The sequence below is a fragment of the Formica exsecta genome, unplaced genomic scaffold (genome assembly GCF_003651465.1).
Source record: "Formica exsecta isolate Colony F162 unplaced genomic scaffold, ASM365146v1 scaffold422, whole genome shotgun sequence".
NCBI lineage: Eukaryota > Metazoa > Arthropoda > Insecta > Hymenoptera > Formicidae > Formica > Formica exsecta.
The window spans coordinates 69,236-91,331 of NW_021851462.1; the positions used below are offsets into that span (position 1 = coordinate 69,236).

The following is a 22,096-nucleotide window of genomic DNA, read 5'->3' on the forward strand; positions in this document are numbered from 1 at the left end:
ATGATGAGCAATGATTCAAAATGCAAATTGTTTCAAAAATAATAATTTAAATACTGTTTAGTTTAAATAAAATAGTATTTAAAAAGTTTTTATTTTCTATTTCACAAATATTATTTTGTCTACTTATGTGTCTGTCACATCGAGTTAATATATGAAACAAGAGATGCGTGAGATTAATATAAATTTTTACATTTTTAAAAAATATCCTCTAGTCTCCAATATTTTGATAAATTCCAAGCAACATTAAATGTACAAAGAAACTTTGAATAGATATTAAATTACAAATTGAACTTGTGAAGGAATTGCACCTGATTAACGCGTTATACAGTCTTTTCGGGGAACGCTGACGAGAAAAATGTCCAGCGTCGGTTGAAGAATAAACACGAGCTTGAAAACGAGGGAGAGAACATCGGCGGAACATAATAGCGACGCGCGTAAAAGCATTTAGCTCGCTCTCTGAGAGAAGAAGAAAAATGAAAAAAAAAAAGAAGGAAGACGGAAAAAGGAGGACAGAGGTTAGCGAGGGTCGCATCGCAGGGGAGGCTGGGTTAGAGCTGGCAAGGTGGCATTGGACGCATTTAACGCGGTGGGGTAGGGTGGGCGATTAAAATTTCAATTCGTTTTCCGCGCGAACTGACTCAGCCCTTTTCTCTATACATTCATCCTTCTTCAACTGCCGACCGCCACCCCGTTCTGCGAACTCTCGTCCGCACCGCCAAATGACAGTCCCGACGTCGCGGAGAGAGGAACCACTTTGTTATAATTTCCTTTAATGAGACGCTCTCGGTATATAGTCGTCTCTCTCTCCCTACCACTTTGCCGAACTCGCGAAATATTTTTGTGACTCTTAGCGATCCGGCGTTTTTTCGGCGACGGGTCGCCGTGTCCTTTCGCGAACTGCGGTTTGCGAATCCTCCTGTCATGTGCTGGAAAAAAATGTGCGAAGAAGTTTCTTCCCGCTAGATGTTTTATTTCTATGTCTTTTTTGCGTTATTATCCTCGCCAACGAAGTTCTGTCGTAATAAAATTTGCGCTGTGTTAGGTCGACGACGTTATAAAAGCAATCTCTCTAATATGAGTTAAACAATAACTCTCGTATGCAGTATTAGATTTTTTTATACAAAAAATACAAGAGATAATAGTCATATAAATATGTAACGAGATGTGTTACATATATATCAAAATTGCTGATTAATAGTTTAATAATAAAAATATCATGGATTATCTACAATTTTTTTAAGTTTTTTAGTTTAATGTCAGACTATTATACTTGACATTAATCGATCTATTTTTGATATTATACATCTTTTTTGAAACAGTTTTGTAAATTGATAAATCAGAGATGAATCAGGTCTCAATTTACAATCGATGAATCACCTCTAATACTTTACTTTTCCATTCAGCGCGAATGAAACTCTCGTTATACGCCTCGTTCTCATCGATATGCGTCACGCATTCATGGATTTGCGAACGAAGCCGTCGTCTTTCCCTCTCTTTCTTCGTATCTGCAAGAAAAATGCTCGAGAAAAACAATTCCGTCTGTTACGAGGAAGAGAGAGTGAAGTCAAAGAGAGAGAAGAAGACGGCGTGCGGAAAGAAGAACGAGGGAAAAGGACGAAAAAACGCACGTCGTCGCACGTGTTACGAGAAGACTAACCCCCTCCCCCGCATTTACCTCGCACCGTAGGACTTCGTGACACGAGGGTCCGCGGGGACTGGGGGGTTAGGGTGGGATTTCCTTAATAAAATGGGGCGCAAACGCCACGCCAGCGAATATCTAGCTGATAGTGGTTCGGTCAGCTCGGCGTCCACTTCGAAAATGCCGAGTGGAGACGAAGAAGAAAGCTGCCGAGGGAGAGAGAAGCGGGGTTGGAGGGAGAAGAGAGTGGAATCCGTAGAAGGGTGGCTGCTGCTTAGGCTGATTCAATCTACCGCCACCCTCCCGCTAACCGACGGCCTTTTCGCCGTATTTCGACGCGCTGGTGGATGAAAATTGTGAAACAAAAAAAAAGAAAGAAACACGGGAGGTGATTCGATTAAGGAATTGAGAAATATAGGAATCTCGTAATTAACAGAGCTATTGAAGAAAGATAAATTTGGCCATAGAATGCTGCAGAATTATCGCATTTTGTTTCTCGATCTCGAGTTTCTCTATTCATTCCGAATTAATTATTCCTCGACGTTTAACAAAACATTGCAAAAACTGAGAATTTTTTTATAAAATTGGAAATTGTAATTAATCGATAAAGTTTTGTTTTGCGTTGATTAATTTTAACGGTAATTTTTGTATAAAATTTTTAACTACAATGTTAAATCATTTTTCTGAAATATCAACAAACAAATCAAAATACATTATTAAGATTATTAACTTTAAATGATCTATAATTTGCAAAAAACAGTATTCTAATTATAATTTTATGTAACGTCGGGTAATATAGAAAACATATTTCAAAAAAAGTGAAATATATCATACATACAAAATACATATATCAGAATACACATCAAATATATATTAGAATACATGTATCAAAGTATATTAGAGCATATGCGGCAGATAAAATTATAAATAGACTTCTGTCTTGATTTTTGTCCCGAATTATAGATCATCTAAAAACGGGCATTACATATAATATACGGATTTTACATATAATATTTACATATAATTATGGTTCTATTTTCATTAGTTTTATATGTAAATCAGCATAATACAAAATCTGGAATCTTATTGTTAGTCGATTGCTTATTGCGATATTCTTGATTCTATCTAGAGAATTAATCGTCCACGCTATATGATTTTAATACCGATCGTTTATTTACTAGTTATGACACCACGTTCCGCGCATCCGCCCACACACGCGGCAAGGTTTTCTCTCTCTCTCTCTTTTGCATCAGGTGGCCGCCGCGCAATGCACAATAAACATATTCATAGTTGGAGTAAAGGGTTAGGCAATGGTGGATGCGGCTGGTGTCGGGCACAAGAGGGCAGGATAGAGGGACTTGTCGCATTCCGTATGCAAAGTGCACGGGCCGAGAAGCTGGGTTCGCGCGTGGAGAAAAAAGTTATCGTAAAAAAATGCAAGGTTACCCACATTTTTTTTTTTTTTTTTTTTATTCCATCGGGTCGTTCCGCGAACGAAGCCAGGTGAGAAGAGCGCGCAAAAGAAAGAGAGAGGAATAGTGAACAGGAGGGGGAGAGGGCGAGAAAAAGAGTTTAGTTATCGCCAGATAATACCCTCGCACATTTTTTTACGCAAGTACTTACGAAGGGGCTCGTGGCTTGGCCTAATAAAAAGTTAGGCGAACTGCCGAGAGTTACGTTTATTACTTGGTGGAATTAGGTGATCTTCGAGCAATTCGAGGATTCAACCGAGGGGATTTTTTGGTAGAAATAAGTGGACCGGCTCTCGCGATGATCCGTAACGCGTTAAGTGCCACTAGAATTACTTACATTTATTTCTTCGATGATATGATTTCCTTTATATATCAAAGTATTCTCGAGTGTATTGTGAAAGCCGATTAAAAATTTATACTAATCAATTTTTCTACAAATTTTAATCTTTGATATTATTTGGATGATAAAATCACAAATTTAGATTTTATATTTCAAAGCAAGATTCGTCAGAAAATTGTACGATTTTTAGAGATAAACACAGAATTATTTTTTAATTTTTTACAGCGGGGAAGTTTGTAAAAAAAATATAATCTTATAGGGATAATATAAAATACGAAATGTTTTTTAAAAACTTAAATTCAAAAATTTCAAAAGAAGTCTCGCTGTGTAAAGTCTCGTCTGTGTAAGGACGATGCCGGCCGTTACGCGGGCGTGCAACAAACAAGGATTCTCATGCCATGCTCACGTCTCTGTCCCGTCGTGTTCTCTCTCTCTCTCTCTCTCTCTCTCTCTCTCTCTCTCTGAAGACGCGTCACCATAGAGAATCGGGAGAGACGTGACGGCGGGTGTTGTAATTGAAAAAGGACACATCGAGGCTAAAGAGAAGAGAACTAACAGAGAGACAAAACAACACAGCGTCTTGGAGAATTTGGAGCCTTATTGAGAGTGAGTGAGAGAGACGAGTAAGACCAAAGGAAGAGAACGGCCAAAATACTCGTTAGAAGGAGCGAGGAGGGAGGATGAAAGCCAGGAAGGGCAAGGAGGTCTCAAATTTGGTTGGCCGTCGCTTTCCACCGTTCTGTCGTGCGTGCCTATCCCTCTTCAGTTCAGGCAGGGAATCAGAGGAGATCGACTATAGTCGAAAGTGGTGGGGTTGGTACGCAGGAGAGACGGGAGTAAGCAAGCGGACAAGAAAGAGAGAGAGAAGCAAGGCAGTTTCGTGTTTCTCTCTCGGTCAAACATTTGGATGAGAAAGAAGGGAGAAGTTTAAGCGAGAAGAAGGAGAAGAGAGAGGATAAGAGTTCTTCCAGCGAAGGGAGCGTGACGGAACGATGAAGTTTTCGTGAGAGAAAGAGAAAGTCTAAACGTTAGACGAAGAGAGCTGCTATTCGCCGGTGTTGCTGGATGAGAAGGAAGAAAGACGTTTGAGAGAACAACGATACGAGATGAAGAGAGATAGTAATAGAGAATGAGGGGAAGCGTGCTAAAGTCTGAGAGAGAAAGATAGAGATAGAGAGAGAGACTCCAAAGAGGCAAGTGACGACGAAGAGGGGGTGGCGAGATTGCGAAGGAAGCGATGAGGGGCGGGACACGGCAAGGGAGGGATGAGGGGAGGAGAAACGGTGCCTTGGCGCGAGCCCGAGGAGTCGAAACTACGGAATTCCAACCGACAGAGTAGTACCGGCGTTCGTACGACACGGTCGTACAGTTGTAGTGAGCGAGTGTAATCCGACGTGAGAGTGAGAGAAAAGAGAGAGAAAGAAAAGGGAGAGGGGGGATTTGAACGGAGGGGTGACGCGAGACTGAGGTGGTTGCTTCTCATTGTGTTCGCCGGCTCAGTTCCGCTGCTCTCGTAGTACCGGATACGCGACGTCAGGTGATCGACTCTCAGCACCCACGATCAACCCGCGTAAAAAGAGAGAGACTCCACAAGTGAGAATTATTGCGGTATATAGACATAGTTACAGTGAGCAAAGTGCAAAGTGTATTTCGCGCTCGTGACAATCGTCGCGAAATTTTCAAAGTGACGATCATCAAGATTCGAGGCGTCTCGCCGGAAATCTCCTCCCAAAATCAAAGTGTCGATCGTCTCGATCATCGGGAGAGACTTTGCTAGAGAAACGACAAACGTAAATACGAGCGTTATCGAGAGCCATCAGCATGTAAATTATGGACGATACGCGTGTTTATTTTCATTTCGTTTTGTTCGTTTCGGCGCCGAGTTAACCGGTATCGTCCGACGCTCATTATCGAGAGCCGTCTCTAGTTCTCACAGCTAAGGAGCCGGCAAGTGGTGGTACCGTCCCGCTGTCGTCGTTGTCATCGTTGTCGACACGCCGTCGAACCGAGGCCGACAATGCCGTACGCGGTGACTGCGATTTATCGAGCGACATTGAATTGGATATTCGCGTCCGGAATCGGTGCGATCATATGATAAATGTAGAACACGTTGTATTCCCGGTTTCTTTTTGTTTTCTCCTTTCTTCTCTCTTTTCGTTTTGAACCCCTCCCTCTTCTTTCCCTTCTATACAGCTAGGTCGAAGCGCATTGTTTCTCCCGCCGAACTAGTGAACCCTCGCACGTGACTCGCCACGGTGTCGTTTCGCGCTTTCACGTACGACGTAATCGTTCATGTGTTATCTCGCTACGTCACGCGTAGTTCTGCTGCGTCATAAGACGCGATCCAAGAGGCGACTAAGTGAAACAACAGACCGGAAAGAAAGAGAGAAGGATCGTCACGTTATAGTTGCGCGCGCGCTCGGACGCGTGTAACGGGCGTTCATGTGTGTGTGTCGTCTAGTTTTATTCTATTCGTGTTGTGTACGAGTTACTATTCGACGGCTGAAACACGTGACTTGACGGTCGAATGGGAAGAAGACAATATGAGTGAAATGACGAGTGTTGTCGAGACACAGCAACAACAGCAACAATACGTAGGTGATAGTTCGAATGCGAGGCATCGTTGTAAGGACTGTGGTGTCAATTTTGACGGCGAGAAGAGCCTCGAAGTGCACGTGCGGTATCATAAAGAGAACTTGTTAAATCGGTGGGCTAATAAGGCACAGCAGGAAGAGAGCAATAATAATCATAGTAAGACTGGCAATCATAATAGTCACGTGAATGTCAATCGGGATAGTGTGACTGTGCCGACGGACTCGAGTGAGCCGTCATCGATGTCGCCTTCTCAAGATCCAACATCCTCGCAGCAGCAGCAGCAACAGCAACAGCAGCAGCAGCAGCAGCAACAACAACAACAGCAGCAGCAGCCACAACAACAACAACCTCAGCAGCAGCAGCAACAGCCTGCCATACATACACTTGTATGCCAGCCATACGATCATTTTCAAACATCAATGTTTAGCGAGAGCGGCTATTATATGTCAAATGAGCAGTCTTATATGTTAACTCATCATTTTTCGCCGTCACAGGAAGACGCTCAGAGCAATCGCGACGGTGGCGGCGGTTACCCGCGTTATCATCCGTATCAGCATCAGCAGCACTATTCTGCGGATCGCGCGACGTCCAATTCTACTAGCCCGCAAAGTCCCCCGCTTCAATGCGACAAATGCGGTGCCGTTTACGAGGACGCAAATCAGTTAGGCGAGCACATGAGAACGAATCATTTAGATTCGCCTTCTGCGTATCCATCCGCACCACAATATCAACAACTGGGCAACAGTCCTCAGCAGTTGCATCCATCGCCTCCTCTTTCCAATCAACCGCAACAACAACCTAGTTACGATTACAACGGCGGGCAAACGAGCAAGTCGGATATGAAACAGGAACCGCCTGAAGAGCAGGCTGAAATCCTCGACTTGGATTCTCACAAAGTGCAAACGCACCGATACGAGGAAGAGCTCGTAAGAATTCATCAACATCAGCAGCAGCAACAGCAGGGACTTCAGATGCAGATGCAGCAACGGCTGATACCACAGCAGCAGCACAGAATAGGATCACATTCGGTGAGTTCTATGCTGGGTTGGCCGCCGGCCACCCAACCACATGATTATCATACTGGGCTTGGCTCTATGGGCCCCATAGACAATGTTCCTCCACCGATTGCTGATCAGGGTCAGTTCATGCGCGGTCAACATATGCCCATGGAGCACGGACATCAAGGCTCACCGATAATCACAAGCACGCAACCGATAGCAAGCCACCAGATGCCAGCTGGTTTCGTCCAACAACCGCCGAAAGCGCCGTTAGCAAATCAATCCTGGAAAAGCAACGAGCCTCGCCGGCCAAAGACTTACAACTGCACCGCGTGCAACAAGTGGTTTACAAGCTCAGGCCATCTCAAAAGACACTATAATACGACGTTGCACAAGAACGCTGTGAAGAATGGCAAGGAACCTGATCCGGCGAACTTACCGATTAGCGCTCATCATCATCCTGCTAGAGATAATAATCATTCGGGCAGCAGGGGTGGCGGCGCGCCCGCACGATCCCCGCCGGATTTATCATCTTCCAGGAGTCCCCCAAACTTGATGGCAGGTCCCTCGGGCGAGGCGACGAGGGGCCTGCTTCACACGCCCACCACCCACTGCAATTCCAGCAGCAGCAACAGCAGCAGCGACTCTTCGGCAGCAGCCCTGCAACAACAGCTGGTCCACCTGCCGCACTCGGGAATAATGCCGGTCAATTCTCCAATTCCATCGTCGCTGGCGGGACATCATCAGCAACAAATGGGTTCTGCGCCTCATCAGCTGGGCCTCCAGCAGCAGCAACAACAGCAGCAGCTTCACCTGCCAACGGATTCGCCGGGCCAGCCGGTGCATCATACCACGAGTTCGCCCATACCCCCACAGGCGGCATCGCACATGAATTGCCCTTCACCAATGGGTACATCCCCCCACCCGCATCACATGAACTCGCCACCAGGCTCGGTCCATCCGGCGATGACTTCGCCCACGGCGATGGGGGGTACTACGATGCCTCATCAGCCGTACCCAAACGCCTTGCCCCCCCACGTTACAATTACTACCAACACCCCGGCGGTCCTACTGGAGTCTACCCAACCAGTTACCACCATGCAACTAACTACTATTGGTAACGAGCAAAACGACCAACAACAACATCAACTGCTGCCTAGTTTTACGATCTTCGATCAGAAGAATTTCACGCAAATCGGTGTGCTAACTGGGTTTGTAGTAGAACAAAACCAGATACAAACCGTTAACGTGGGGGGGCTAAGCGCGGAGGAGATTGCTCCTCAAGAATCTTTTGAATCTTCCACAACGACCTATGACCCGTATTCACCATCGCGCTATAAGTCGTTGACCGATATGGACGTAACGACGATACAGACGAACGAGGAACAAGTATCTTCGCTCTCCTATCAACTTGAGCAACAGCGCATTGATCTCGAAACAAATAATAATCATCTATCACAGCCGAGTCAAGCGAAGGAGGATTTAGACCCGAACATCGGCTTGCAACCTAAGAAAGAGCGTAAGAGCAAGACCAACTCGAGCAAGCAACGTCAGGTCACTACCACTGTAGCCAATTTTATTTCGCAGGATGGCGTGTATAAGTGTATTGATTGTAACAAATATTTCATGAGAGGTTGCTATCTCACGCAGCATAACAAAAGCTTCCATTCGGGCGACAAGCCGTTCAAATGCGCCCAATGCGGCAAGCGATTTCCGAACGAAGAAGTGTACGAAAAACATGTTCAGATGCATACCTGTGCAAGGAGACATCAATGCGACGCTTGCCCGAAGGTGTTCGCCCACAAGACCGACCTCAAACGACATACCTGCATCCATACCGGTAGGAGGCCATTTAAATGTGATACTTGCGGTAAGGGATTTATCCGACAGGATCACATGAAGAAGCATCAGGACACGCACAACAAGAAAGCGCGGCTGACCGCGCAACGGCAGAACGTCCAACGGCTAAACGCTCAGCGGCTCAACGGTTCGCGTTTCAACACTCAACGATTCAACGCTCAACGGTGCAATGTTGAACGGCCCAACGATGTCCATAACAACTACGACAGAAAGTTGTAAAGACATGTGTCTCCGAGATGTCAAGCCCGATTGGGCTGCCCGACTACTGCGCGGCTTCGAGATCGTCTCGATGACGGAACGAAAGGTAATATTCTTCGCCGATCGACAGATATCGTTTTTGTCCGTGTTTTTTTTTGTTGTTCGTTTTTTTGTTCGTTCAATCCAATATATACAAAAATTCGATATACAATCATTTGCCAATGATTTGATATTTATTTTGTAATTCTCGATAAAATGCGGTATTTTTGATAAGAAAAATGAAGCAAATAACGAATTTTTGTCTTGGGCTTTATCCGCGTGAATAAATACTTTTTGAAAAAGTAGTTTTAATATAGCGATATGCACGTAAACACTGTATGACAGCGTCGGCATTTTCTCAATTTTTTTATATTAAGGTAATATTTATTCGACTCTCAAAGCAATTTGATGTTTTCCAAGCTTTTATCTAAAAGTAATTTGATGAAAAGTAATCAAGGCGAAACGGACCTCACAATGTACCGAAATCACTGTGCTTTTTTTGAACACGTAATACAAAAAACGTATCTGCGAAACTTTCACGACGGTATCGACCGAAATCGTAACGATATTTGATCCCAAAGAGGAATAATACGAGATCTTTCTCTGTCTATTACTTCCGTCGCATCGATTTCTCAACAGATCGCAACTTTAAATTTCGTTAATGTTTTTGACGACGATCTCGAGAAAGTTATATAAGCGTCACATTTTCAAATTGGCAATAAGTGATCGGAGACTAAGATATCGATGTTGTATTAAGTCGTCGAAGCTTATAACAATGTGTACAAAGTATTAAATATATATAAAAAAGTGTGTATATTATTATTATATTATAATTATTACAATTAAATAATAACATAAACAAAGAAGGTTCTCTATAATATAAAATTTACAACACATAGGACAAAGGCCAATCAGCGCTAAAGCGCAGAGTTATTCGGCGTTTTTTTATACTTTTTTATGTATTTTTAGTATATATTATAAATATGTTATAATTACGCCTTATTTTCTATGTTTCTTTAATATACGTTTCCAAAATCATCGAAAATTGCTCTCATTTATCTCATCACACATTTCATAATTTGTAATTATACTTTTCTTCTTCTTTCTTTCTCTCTCTCTTTTTTTTTTGGTAAATTACGATATTTATTACAAAATAGCACCGCACACACACACACACACACGCGCGCGCACACAACCACACATTGTGTGTGTGGACAGAATAGCAATAAATTTGCAGACAATGTTAGTAATAATATAATTGCATTAATTGTGTGATAATTATTATAATAGAGTTACAAAACTATAATGTAGTATTATTATAGTAAAAAAAATTTTATTGCTATTCAACTTAAATAAAGCACAAAAGATGAAGCATAACGATAGATTGTGAAATGTGATGAATAAAGATACAATTTAACCGATGTGAAAACGTATGTGCTGAAGAAGAAAAAGCTCATTCTATCTTATTTTTAACAAATTTTTCTGTATTTTGTTCTACAAATGAGCGAAACTTGTAAATATATTTTAAAATATTTATAAATATCATAACTTTTTCCTTTTGTTATATGTGTTTATAAAGGATAAAAATAAAGTTTTTATTATATATATAACAAATAAACCAATAAAGCACTCTCTATTGTGAAAACATGCCCAACATCAATCAAGAATTGAAATGTATATCGAAGAAAATGTAAAAATATACTTTTTATTTTAGATAAAACTTTGATTTTAGATTTTCGCTACTTTATTGTGAAAACGTGCCCAATATTGATCAATAATTGTAATATTATTAAAGGAAAAGTAAAAAATATACTTTTTATTTTATATAAAACTTTGATTTTAAATTTACTGAAAGATTTGTATCGCAGTCGCAGCTGCTTTTGCTCGTTTCGCAACAGTATTTAATCAGAGATCGATTAATTAATGCCATCAATATATCGAACGATTTGAGCTACACAAAAATCATAAAATTAACATTAACTGATAAACTTCAATAGCGAGAACAAGATTAATGTCAACAGCAATCGCTGATGAATAATTAACATATCAATATTTTTAATGAGAAAATGTAATCTACTAATAATAAATCAGCAGTATAATTCTTATTGATAAGAGTGGCAAATATTTATATGACAATTAAGCATAACAATCCAAGAAACAAATAAAATATATAATTTATTATAATTAACTTATTAGATTATTATATTTATTTACAATATATACAAATTTAATATTGGAAAAATTTATAGATCAGTTTATTTTATCTTACAACATTTAAAAGAGTATTTTAAAGATATTCAATATATATATATGTATATATAAAATTGAGTTTTAATTTCAAATTATATGGATTGTCACAATAAACAATATAAATTTTGTAAATACAATTATAAAATGTATAATTATATTATAAACAGATCTTGTTTATAGTGAAACGCAATTACAGAATAAACATTTTTACTCTTATTTATTTACGTGTAGGATCAAGTACAATTAAATAAACTTGATCGAAAACATCATACATACAGTGTGTCGACTTGTACGCATTGAAGATAATTCTTTCTCAAAATCAAAGTTTTATCTAAAGTAAAAAGTATGTTTTACATTCGATATAAATTCCAGTTATTGATCAAGGCTGGGCACGCTTTTACAATAGTGCCTCATTTGTTTATTTGAAAGCCTAAGATAGTCTAAGTTACGGTTGGCGCGTTGTTCAAAGTGAACTTTGCTCGCACTTTTATATTGCTTATAAGACTTTGAGTAGATCTTCTTATCAATAAATCAGTATAATTCGAAATTAAAACTCAATTATATCTAATATATGTTTATATGAACGTTTATATGCACATCTAGTGAATTACGCCTGAAATAATATAAGTTCTTACATGTATTTACATACATTCTAAATAATGTTTAAATGTTTATTATACATTTTTAATATACTTACTACTAAAATTTAACAATAATAAGTTCGCGCACCCGCGCTTTGGCTCTTATTTGCCAGTTTCCCAACTTAATTGTTTAAATGTTTACATCTTTAAAATAATATTTAAATTTTGTAAGGTAAAAAAGTATTCTGATTTATTAATTTTTTGAATATTAAATTTGTATATATTGTAAATATAATAATCTAACGAGTTAATTAAATTGTATATTTTATTTGTTTTGCAGATTGTTATGCTCAATTACCATATAAACATTTGTCACTCTTATTAATAAGAGTTAAACTGTTGATTTAATATTGATGAATCCTCTTTTAAAAATATTGATATGTTAATTATTAGTTAGTGGTTGTTGTTAACATTTACTCTTATTTTGTATGTTTTCAATTTCATATGTTATCAATTAATGTTAATTATTTTCGCAGCTCAATTCGTTCCGCATATTGACGGCACTAATTAATTGATACCTGATTAATTACTGTAGCGAAACAAGCCAATCGCCGCGACTGCAATCCGACCCCTTGCAGCAAATTTCCCTTCGAGCTACGCGTCGTTCAAATACATATTATGAGTAAACGGTCACCTTGCTATAACGAAATAGGTTATTGTTTTCGTCGGTCCTAGTTCCACTCAAGCGATCAATTTTAGATATGCGAATAGTTTCTCACCCAATATTATGTTAATTATCTAAACCTTTATCGTGCGCGCGCACACGCGCACACACATATACACGCATACAAAACACACATACATTACTCCTTCCCCCGTTGTCGTTTAGAAAGAATTATCCAATGCGTATATGTTGAGACACTGTGTGTATGACACTTTGATCAAGTTTATTTAATTGTTCTCGATCTTCCCCCTCCCCCTACACGTAAATAAATGAGTGATAAAAACATTTTGTTCTATAAATGCGTTTCACTATAAATAAGATCTCTTTATAATGTAATTATACATATTATATAATTATATTTACAAGGTTCATATGTTTGTTCATCGTGACGGTTTACTTCTATTTCTAGGAGAGGCACTTATTTAATATTTAAATAAAAAAGAAAAAATTCAAAATGGTGATAATTCTTTGAAACTTTTTTTTACAATAGATAAAGTCATTTTGTTTTATTTGGAATTCTTTTCGTATTAATTGGCATATTATTAACGTAATAAATTAATCTGTCGCAAATGCCACAAAAATCGCGCGTATCGTCACGATGAATACTACGTAGGATATTTCTAAAATAATAGCATGACATTTACATCAGCAATATTGTGAAGCTGAAAAAGTAAAAAATCCTGATAAGCACATGTGGATAAATCTAAGTTTTTAAGATATAGTTGCTTTAAGATATTGCATTATTTCGTAAGTGATTTTCGTCGCTAATCTCGAAATATATAATGACATTTTAGATATATCCTATATAAAACAATGCACGGATGTAAAGATATATTTTCAGATATACACAAAAAAATTGCGAGCGTACACAATAATACATCACAAACTTGACGCGAACGTGAACACAGACACACATCCGCTCCGTTTTGTTTATTATATTAAGGAAGAGTAATATCAATACACACGTAAACACATACACACGTAAATAATATCGATGTATAGCGTATAACACGGTAATACACGGTAAACGATATTTAGCACTCTTGCCATTTTTACTACGTAATGTCACACCCGGAACAGACTACCTCAGAGTTCAGGAATTTAACGATGAATATATGGAGAAAAGAAAAACGATGAAAGAGCCAATGCAATAATAATAAAAATAATAATAATAATAATAATAATAATAATAATAGTAATAGTAATAATAATAATAATAATATTACTAAAGTAGCGAAAAGAGTGTCCGAGCGGACGAAACGATGTACTTTCATACATTGTAGTTCGACTTGTATTTTCTATGCGCTGCGCTAATCATCTTTCTTGTGCACGAGATATAACACTATGAGAAAGAAACGAAGAGGCAGAGAGGAAGAAAGAGAGCAGAGAGAGAGAGAGAGACAGACAGACACACAGAGAAAGAGAAAGCGGAATTGTCGTTTAATATTATATAAGATAATAATTTATACTGAGCACAAATTAAAATCTTCACGCGCATTACTAACACAACATTCAACTCAGAACATATTTCTTTCCCTTTCTCTCTCCTTACATCTAGAATCTAATGTAAAGTCGAACGGATAATAAAAAATGCAAAAAATAGAAAAGAAAGAGAGAGAGAGAAAAAGAGAAAGGGGCGGGGGGAAGATATGTAATCTGGTAGCATGTTCGGTTGGATACTGCACTAGTAATACGCGTGAAAATTTTACATGATTCGTATTTCGGATTAATTATCATCAATGACAATTTTTGATAGGATATGAACGTTGGGCATTTTTTATTTCGTCAAAACCACTATATACGTTACGTTCCTATATCTAACGGATTAGCGTACAATCGAATTCGCTATGAGAAACGGAGAAAGAAATTGACGTTTTTTAGAGACATATCAAATAGTGTTATTGCACGTATTCGGTTTTATTATAAATAATATAACGCGTCGACATTAAAGGAGAAGGCTCCGATATTGCGCAATCGAATACACTGTATCTAGCCATATCATCGTTTTACAAAACGATCCAACGTCACGAGAGACAAGGAGAACAAGATACAGATGTTCGCGATTTCGTTCGTCTTTGTATCTAAAGACGCGACGAGGAAATAAATAAAAAAAAAAAAAAAGAGAAAGAGAGAGTGAAACAAGAATGTATGTAACTAGAATTTCAGAGCGATGAGATATTCTTAGTAGTCTTTCAATATGGAATTTTAGTGGCGATTTCAGAGTTGTATAGTTGTTTGAAATATCAAGGCGCATTTCGCTTGTTTTTTATATTATTAATATTATTACTCCCCCCGCTCTCCTCATTATTGATTATTATTATATATTATTGATTATTATTATATTATATTAATATTATTATATTGATAAAACTATCGTATTAATTGTAATACGTAATTTTTTGTACATTTTATTCACTTGGCGAATGTATGTTGTGAGAAACGATAATGATCCCGGCACATTCTACGTGCTACGTGTAACATTAACGCGTATGTGTATGTACGTATGTATATATACTAGGGGATTATTTTTTTTCTCAAATACACGTCTCGTTATGACATCTTAGATCAATAGTATAATACATATCTTAGGTTTTGAATAGTTCTCTTTAGTAAAACGCAGTATTTTAGCTTCTTTAGACGATGGTGTTTGGGTCCATGTATAGATTTCTTTAAAAGAATGATCCCCTAATTATTCTGAACAGTGTATGTCATATATGTAAAAATGATGATTCGCGACTAATAATTGGTGTGCACGATTTTCTCGAGGTTTTCAAAATACATATCGACGCATTCACCTAATTTTATAACTGTGATTTTTCACAAATTTTTTTGTGTGATGCTTTATATACTCTGTAATATTTCGGAACATTGTTTTTCTCTATATATGTTAATTTCTATAAAGTTATTATCTCGAAGTTTAGAAAATGTGTTAATGGACCGGGAAAGATCATAATCGAGATTAGCATAGAGAAAATAGTCTCATGAAAAGCCATACTCTTTATCCATAATATATCTATATATCCTTATAAATCTAGACTGGTTTTGAACGGGTTATCGTATTTTTTTGAATTCCTCAATGTTTTCTCCGGGACTTTGTATACCCGTTCAAGAGAAACGGAAAACGCGTATGTCATTATTTCGGATCAATACCCGATCAAATACCATTGATAGTATCTGGGTCCATTTATAGATTTTTTAAAAGAATGATCCCCTAATTGTTCTGAACAATATATCATATATTTATAGTAGAAATCAATATATATATAGAAACAATCTTTCGAAATATTCCAGAGTATATAAAAAATCCGACAAAAAAAAATTGTTTTAAATCACAGTTATGAAATCAGATAGATACATTGCTATGTATTTTGATAATCTCGAAAAAATCGCGCGCACAAATTATTAATCACGAATCATTAATTTTGAAGAGGAAGAAGAAATGTATGGATAAAGATATCGACATAAATTCATACTTGAAAATCTCTATACACACTGAGAATTTCAAGAGAGGATTGTATACATTCCGGGACATTGTATCTTTATATTATAAGGATATTGATAAGATGTATATATATGAACAGTCCCAAACACAATCGCGCGAAAGAAAGATATCGATAATATTGAGACATTCCCTTTAAAAATGTGATTCTGATTTCACGGGCATTTTCTTCGAGAGTATATTGAAAAACAGTTAATTTTCGCCAAAGTGCGAGAAAAATAACTTGAGAGAGATTCTCTCATTTCACAAGAATATAATTCTGTACACACGCACACACACACACATACACACACACACACATATATACATGTTTATATATCTCTCTTGTGCCATATAAATATATAAATATATATATATAGATATAGCCATGCGTGTCGACAAATTTATAAAGTTCCAGAGAAAGGGAGAGAGAGAGAGAGAGAGAGAATGTATGTGACGATTATGACATAGTGATATTTTGATTATATATTTAATGATCATATATTGAATAATACATACCGCATGCGTTTTCCGTTCCTCTTGAAGGGGCATACAAAATCCCGGAGAAAACATTGAGAAATTCGAAAAATGCGATAGCCCGTTAGAAATCAATAATTATATAAAGATATTAACATAAAATTTATAAGATTTATAAGGATGTATGGGTATACATTATGGATAAAGAGTACGACTTTTCGCGAGATTATTTTCGAACATTTCTCTATATTAATATCACGAGATTATGATCTTTTCCAGTACATTAATACATTTTTTAAATTTCGAGATAATACTTTTCTAGGATTTTGCATGCCCATACACTGCTGTTTTATCCTTGTTTTAAGAGTACACATAACCTAGGATGCATAATATAACGAAGAATTACAAAAAGTGAAAAAAATTATTGCGATACACAGATACAGTTTTTTTTTTATTCTGTTATCTTTCAGAAATTATCTATAGAGTAAGAAAAAATTCAATCAACAAGATTAATTAACAAAATAAATTTAATTGAAAGCATAATATGAAAATAGATAAATATGTTATAATTTTAAGGAAAGGTATTCAGCTCTATTTATGCATCTTACGGTTTCAACCGGTGTTATGGACTCTTGTTCCATATCGCAACTAGTCAATGACTTTTAATGTTTTAATATTTTAATTCTTTGAAAAAGAACCACTCTTGTATTTTTGTCCTCAGTATATAAGATTTATCTTCGCTTATAATTCTTTTCTTTTCTTAAACATGGAACAGCTAATTTATACCGATCTGTACCATATGGCGATGCCCTAAAGCTAGCAGACCGAGAATGGGAAGCAGGAGAAAGTATGGCACTCGAAAGCTAGTTGTAATATGTATCAGTTCTTGTTTTTTTATAAGTTACTTATAATACACATGTATAGTATTGTTTTTATAAATATATTTTATTTCTTCGTAAAATAAAACCTCTTGATTCTTAGAAAACATTTTTCTTTTTATTTTCTTTCTGCGTTTCCTTCTTTCCTTATGTTTTCGACTACCTTATGTTTTATAGATTACGTGACGTATATTATTTTATATATATATATTAGTATATCATTAAAATGCACACGGATTTTGCTGACAAATTTATCTGATGTTGGAAGAAACAAGAGGTGAAGAGGGAGGTATTTATATGTGTGTAAACTAAACTTTCTTAAAAACGTTTTATAAAAATATCTTTTTCTTGTAATACAAAGTTAATTTAAGCAATTTAAGCTTGTTTCATGTGTATACCGTATATTCGATGAGATCTCCGAGATACGGTATACGATACACGACGAGTATCTAACGAGTTAATGTACGTTATGTTTACTCGCGCGCATTCGTGATCGGACTTCATTAATCCCGACGAGCGGAACATCTCTCCGGCCGTTTTGCGCTTTCGAAATCAACGGATATCTTCCGTTTCATACGCTCTGTTTGCACTTTTTTCCCCCCTATGCGCTTTTATCGGCGCAATTTAGTTAATGTCAGAGTATACGAACACACACGCGAGAGATTCCATGAAGTATCCCGATCGTGGCGAATCGCCCATCCTCCCGATCTGTACCATTACACCCACTATTCCCCTTCTGCGATCCTCTCTCTCCCTTCCTCTCCGATTCCCGCTCTCCTGCGCGTCGTCCTCTCGTCGCGTACTCGTAACCTTGGGCATTCTGTAATTTAGCAAATTGTTGCGGACTCGACGAAAGGAATCGCTCGATTCGCGAGTGCCTCGCCAATAGCGATGATGGTATCTCGCCACGCTTGGACGACTCGAGCGAAAAAAGGATAAATAAATAAATAATCCAATAATATCTTGAGAAGAGATAAAGAAATTTTGTGCGAATTCTTAACTCTTCAAATTTGCGATCGAGAATTTTTAATTAACGTTAAAAAAGCAAGTAAAATCTCGAAAAAATTTGAAAATGCACTTATATATATATTTCTCATACTTTTATAATAAAATTACATATAATTAAATTCTGATATATATCCTTATATATAAATTTTATTGGAAAAAATTCTTGGCTTTCAGATGGGAACGAAATTGCGAATATTATTCCACTTGTAATTTGCAAAATTGCGCGATCAGTGTATCCTTAAGTTTATCGCCGGGCGAATTATACACCAATCTACCGCTATTTAAAGATCTACAATCAGCTGATAGCGTACCGATAGGGAAAGCTAATCAACGTCGACGAGATTGAAAGGACTTGGCGAGGCACAAGCGCGAATCTAGAGAGAATCGCGTACACAGCGGCGGGGTGGAAAAATAAAGAGAACGAGCGGGCCAGGACGACCACGAACGAAGATCGATAGTCGCGTCGACTTAATTGCGGATTACGCGGCAATGATTACCGATCGCCCTTTCCTTGTTTCGCAGCAATAATAATTAATGGCCATGATTGGCTCGTTGGGCGCCAACCCCTCGCCGCTGCTATCAGCGAGTCCGCATCGTTGTTAGACTTAGGCAACATCTACCTGATGATGAAGCAATATATTTATGCGATCTACTCGCGATTTATAAGACGATGGTGGAAAGAGAAGAGCGAGAAGAGAGAAAAGAGTGGAGAGTGAAAGAATATAGGGAGCGGAATGTATCTTTTCGATAAGAGAAAAAGTAAGTCGAGAAGCGATGTGTTAGGTATAGAGTCCATTGTATTATGCGTCTCCTAGCTAAATTTTTATGTTTTCTAATTCGTTGTGAACGAATGTTTTTTAGTATATAAATATATAAATATATACGAATTCTAAGTGAGAAAGAGAGAGAAAAATCAATCAACGAGCTGCGTGGCGGCTGCCGTTATACCTCGCTGCGAAAGCTCACGAGAGCGATTATCTTTAAGCGTGACAATCGAGATCCAAGAAGCGCGCGAGATGCTCGCTTACATGTCCATATCCCGGGCGCACGTTCCATCGCTAAATGCGGATGAATTTTACTTTTGTCACATAGATCGCGATTCGCAAAAATCGCGATAAATTCGACAGCCGCATTTAGCGATAACTGCGCGATAGAGCGAATCAGACGAGTCCTCCTCACACTTGTCTCACAGAAGCGAATCATTCTCCGGAGATGAAAAAAAAAAAAAAAAAATCCGCGAAATCGCCGAATCGCGCAACACATATACGCAATACACGTTCGTCTCGTTGCCCCGAGGGGCAGAGATCGAAAGGGAAAAGCCATCCAACTGCGAGTCGCGCATTCTCGACTCGCTAAAAATTTACACAATTAGCTCTTCGTAACTATATATGTCCTTTCGAGAGGAGCACACTGCCGCCACAGGAGGAATTTCGACGGAATTAAGAGAAAAGGGAAAGCAAGTCAAATGTACTCGAGCGGATCTCCCGCGGTCGTAAATAGGCCGCGTAATACAAGATCCGCGATATAAATACGACGGCGCGTCCGCCACTGGTGGTACACGCGATATACATCATGTACCGATTATGTATTTGATGCGAGAACGCCATACACAAGTACCTCATGATACAAAACACATGTACAAATGTTCATACGTTTTCAGAATAATATTAGCTAATTAATAAATAAATATATCCAGGAGAGAAAATCGGCGATCGACTCTGTGCCTTCAATGAATTCCCCCATTTATCCTCCCTTTCCTTTTCTCACATGTGTTATGCGTCTTATTATTATATGTTTTTCTCATTACATTGAACGTCGGAAGGATAGTGATTTGCGAGGACAATCGTTGTACGCGCGAGCGTGAGACGATCGGCGAAAATATACGGCGGTAAGTATTCGTGAGAAAGAAAATTATGGTATAATAACCGTAATAGAAGCTACAGTATCACACAATATGTGCTTGCATTATAACGCGCATAACAGAGTAATTTATTTAATGACTTGTGTCGCTGTTTATAACATTTAAGCGGCGCAGCGGAGCCGTTAAATAATTATCGGCGTTTGAGGGGCACGCAAGTCGATCCATAATAAGCGACTCTCTCGTCGGCGCGACGAGTGAGAGAAGGGGGAGATAAATCTACACGGATCTTTTGAGGAAACGTAAGTGTGTAACAGCGAGAAGTATACCGTTTCTCTTATAAGAGACAAAATTTTACTTGCGATTAATAGTTGTGACCGACGTAAAAAAAAATCAAAAAACTTAGATGAGTTAAAATTAAATTCAGTGAATATAATATTTTAATTTAAAAAGGATTTTAATTAGTTCAAATTTTGTAAAACCGAATATTTATTTATTTACTTAGCAGAATATAAGAGAGAACCTACTACATCAATAAGAGAAGAAAAAACATTAGATCAACAGCACAGAAAAAAATAAAATAAAATAAAACTTAAAACAAAATAAAATAAAAATATAATTAAAAATTAGAATTAAAATTAAAATTTAAAATATTGGTTTATCTATCTGTTGATGTGAAATAATATCGAATTCGTTAAATATATAAATTATCGAATTATCATCGCTTGCAAATATTTTCTCGGAATAATTGCTATTATTCTATCGTGCGGGTAAGGTGTCACGCACGCAGTTTCAAACGAGCGTCTCTCGTGTATTTGTATATTTAGAGCGATTTTCCCGACGCGTCTTACCGGCGAAAAAAAATTATCCTCCCTTCCCGTCTCGGACAACCCTCTCCACCGTCGGCATTTTTCAACCGATTACCGCGACCGGCTTAACGCACCAAGATTACCGCCGCGCGCTCTCGCATCCCGTGATAAATAGCAAGATTACGAGTCTGCGTGTCGGCCAATGAACGATGCCCTCGGCCCGTGGACCATATGTTCCTCCAAGGCTGTGGGACCCTCGCCAGGACTTGGATCGCGTTAACGTACAACGAGTTTCGAGCGAGTCGCTTCATCGCATTGCATCGTATCGATGCGACATAACGACACTGATGAAAAACGTAAAAGTTGCACAATTATGTATTTAATTAATTATTCAAAAGTGCCAATATATTCAATTACAGTAAAAATATTGATTGGATTTTTAATTTTAAAGATTTTTAGATAGCTACAAGAGTATTGAAATAAAAAGTTTCATGAGAAAAGTTATTTTTCTAAAAAATAATTTATTTAGAAAACCAGGGACGAAATATTTTTTAAATTTATTTTTATCTCGTAAATATTTAGATTTTAATACATCGATCTGTTTTTATCCAAATTAAAGAGGAGAGGAAAAGAACATATTTAACGAAATATTTAATGGATCGTAATATCGAGAGCTGTGCAAATTTATATTAGTAATTTCAACTCACGCACTCACATGAACCCCCGCGGTTCGAGGAACGGATATCCCAGTTTCCGATGCGTATCCGAAAGATTTTTCCCACAGCGAAGACAGCTGTCGTAATGAGTTGCATCCTCACGTCAGCCTTCCTACCCGTCACCACTCTTCCTTCGAGCTTTATCTCGCTCCGTCGCCTCTCTATCTAACGCCGAG

General features: G+C 37.9%; 1 protein-coding gene across 1 annotated transcript; it reads left to right on the forward strand.

Moving 5' to 3' along the window:
* The first annotated feature begins 4,796 nt into the window (after positions 1-4,796).
* Positions 4,797-11,324, forward strand: LOC115240262 (putative mediator of RNA polymerase II transcription subunit 26). Its single transcript, XM_029815319.1, has 2 exons — positions 4,797-6,432; positions 6,541-11,324. The coding sequence occupies exons 1-2, from the start codon at positions 5,995-5,997 to the stop codon at positions 9,121-9,123; spliced, it is 3,021 nt and encodes a 1,006-aa protein (XP_029671179.1). The 5' UTR covers positions 4,797-5,994; the 3' UTR covers positions 9,124-11,324.
* The last annotated feature ends 10,772 nt before the right edge of the window (positions 11,325-22,096 follow it).

Coding starts and splice junctions, on each gene's coding strand:
- LOC115240262 (XM_029815319.1), top strand. CDS start 5,995: ATGAGTGAAATGACGAGTGTTGTCGAGACACAGCAACAACAGCAACAA. Junction 6,433..6,540: donor AGCCTGCCATACATACACTT/GTATGCCAGCCA, acceptor TCGCCGTCACAG/GAAGACGCTCAGAGCAATCG.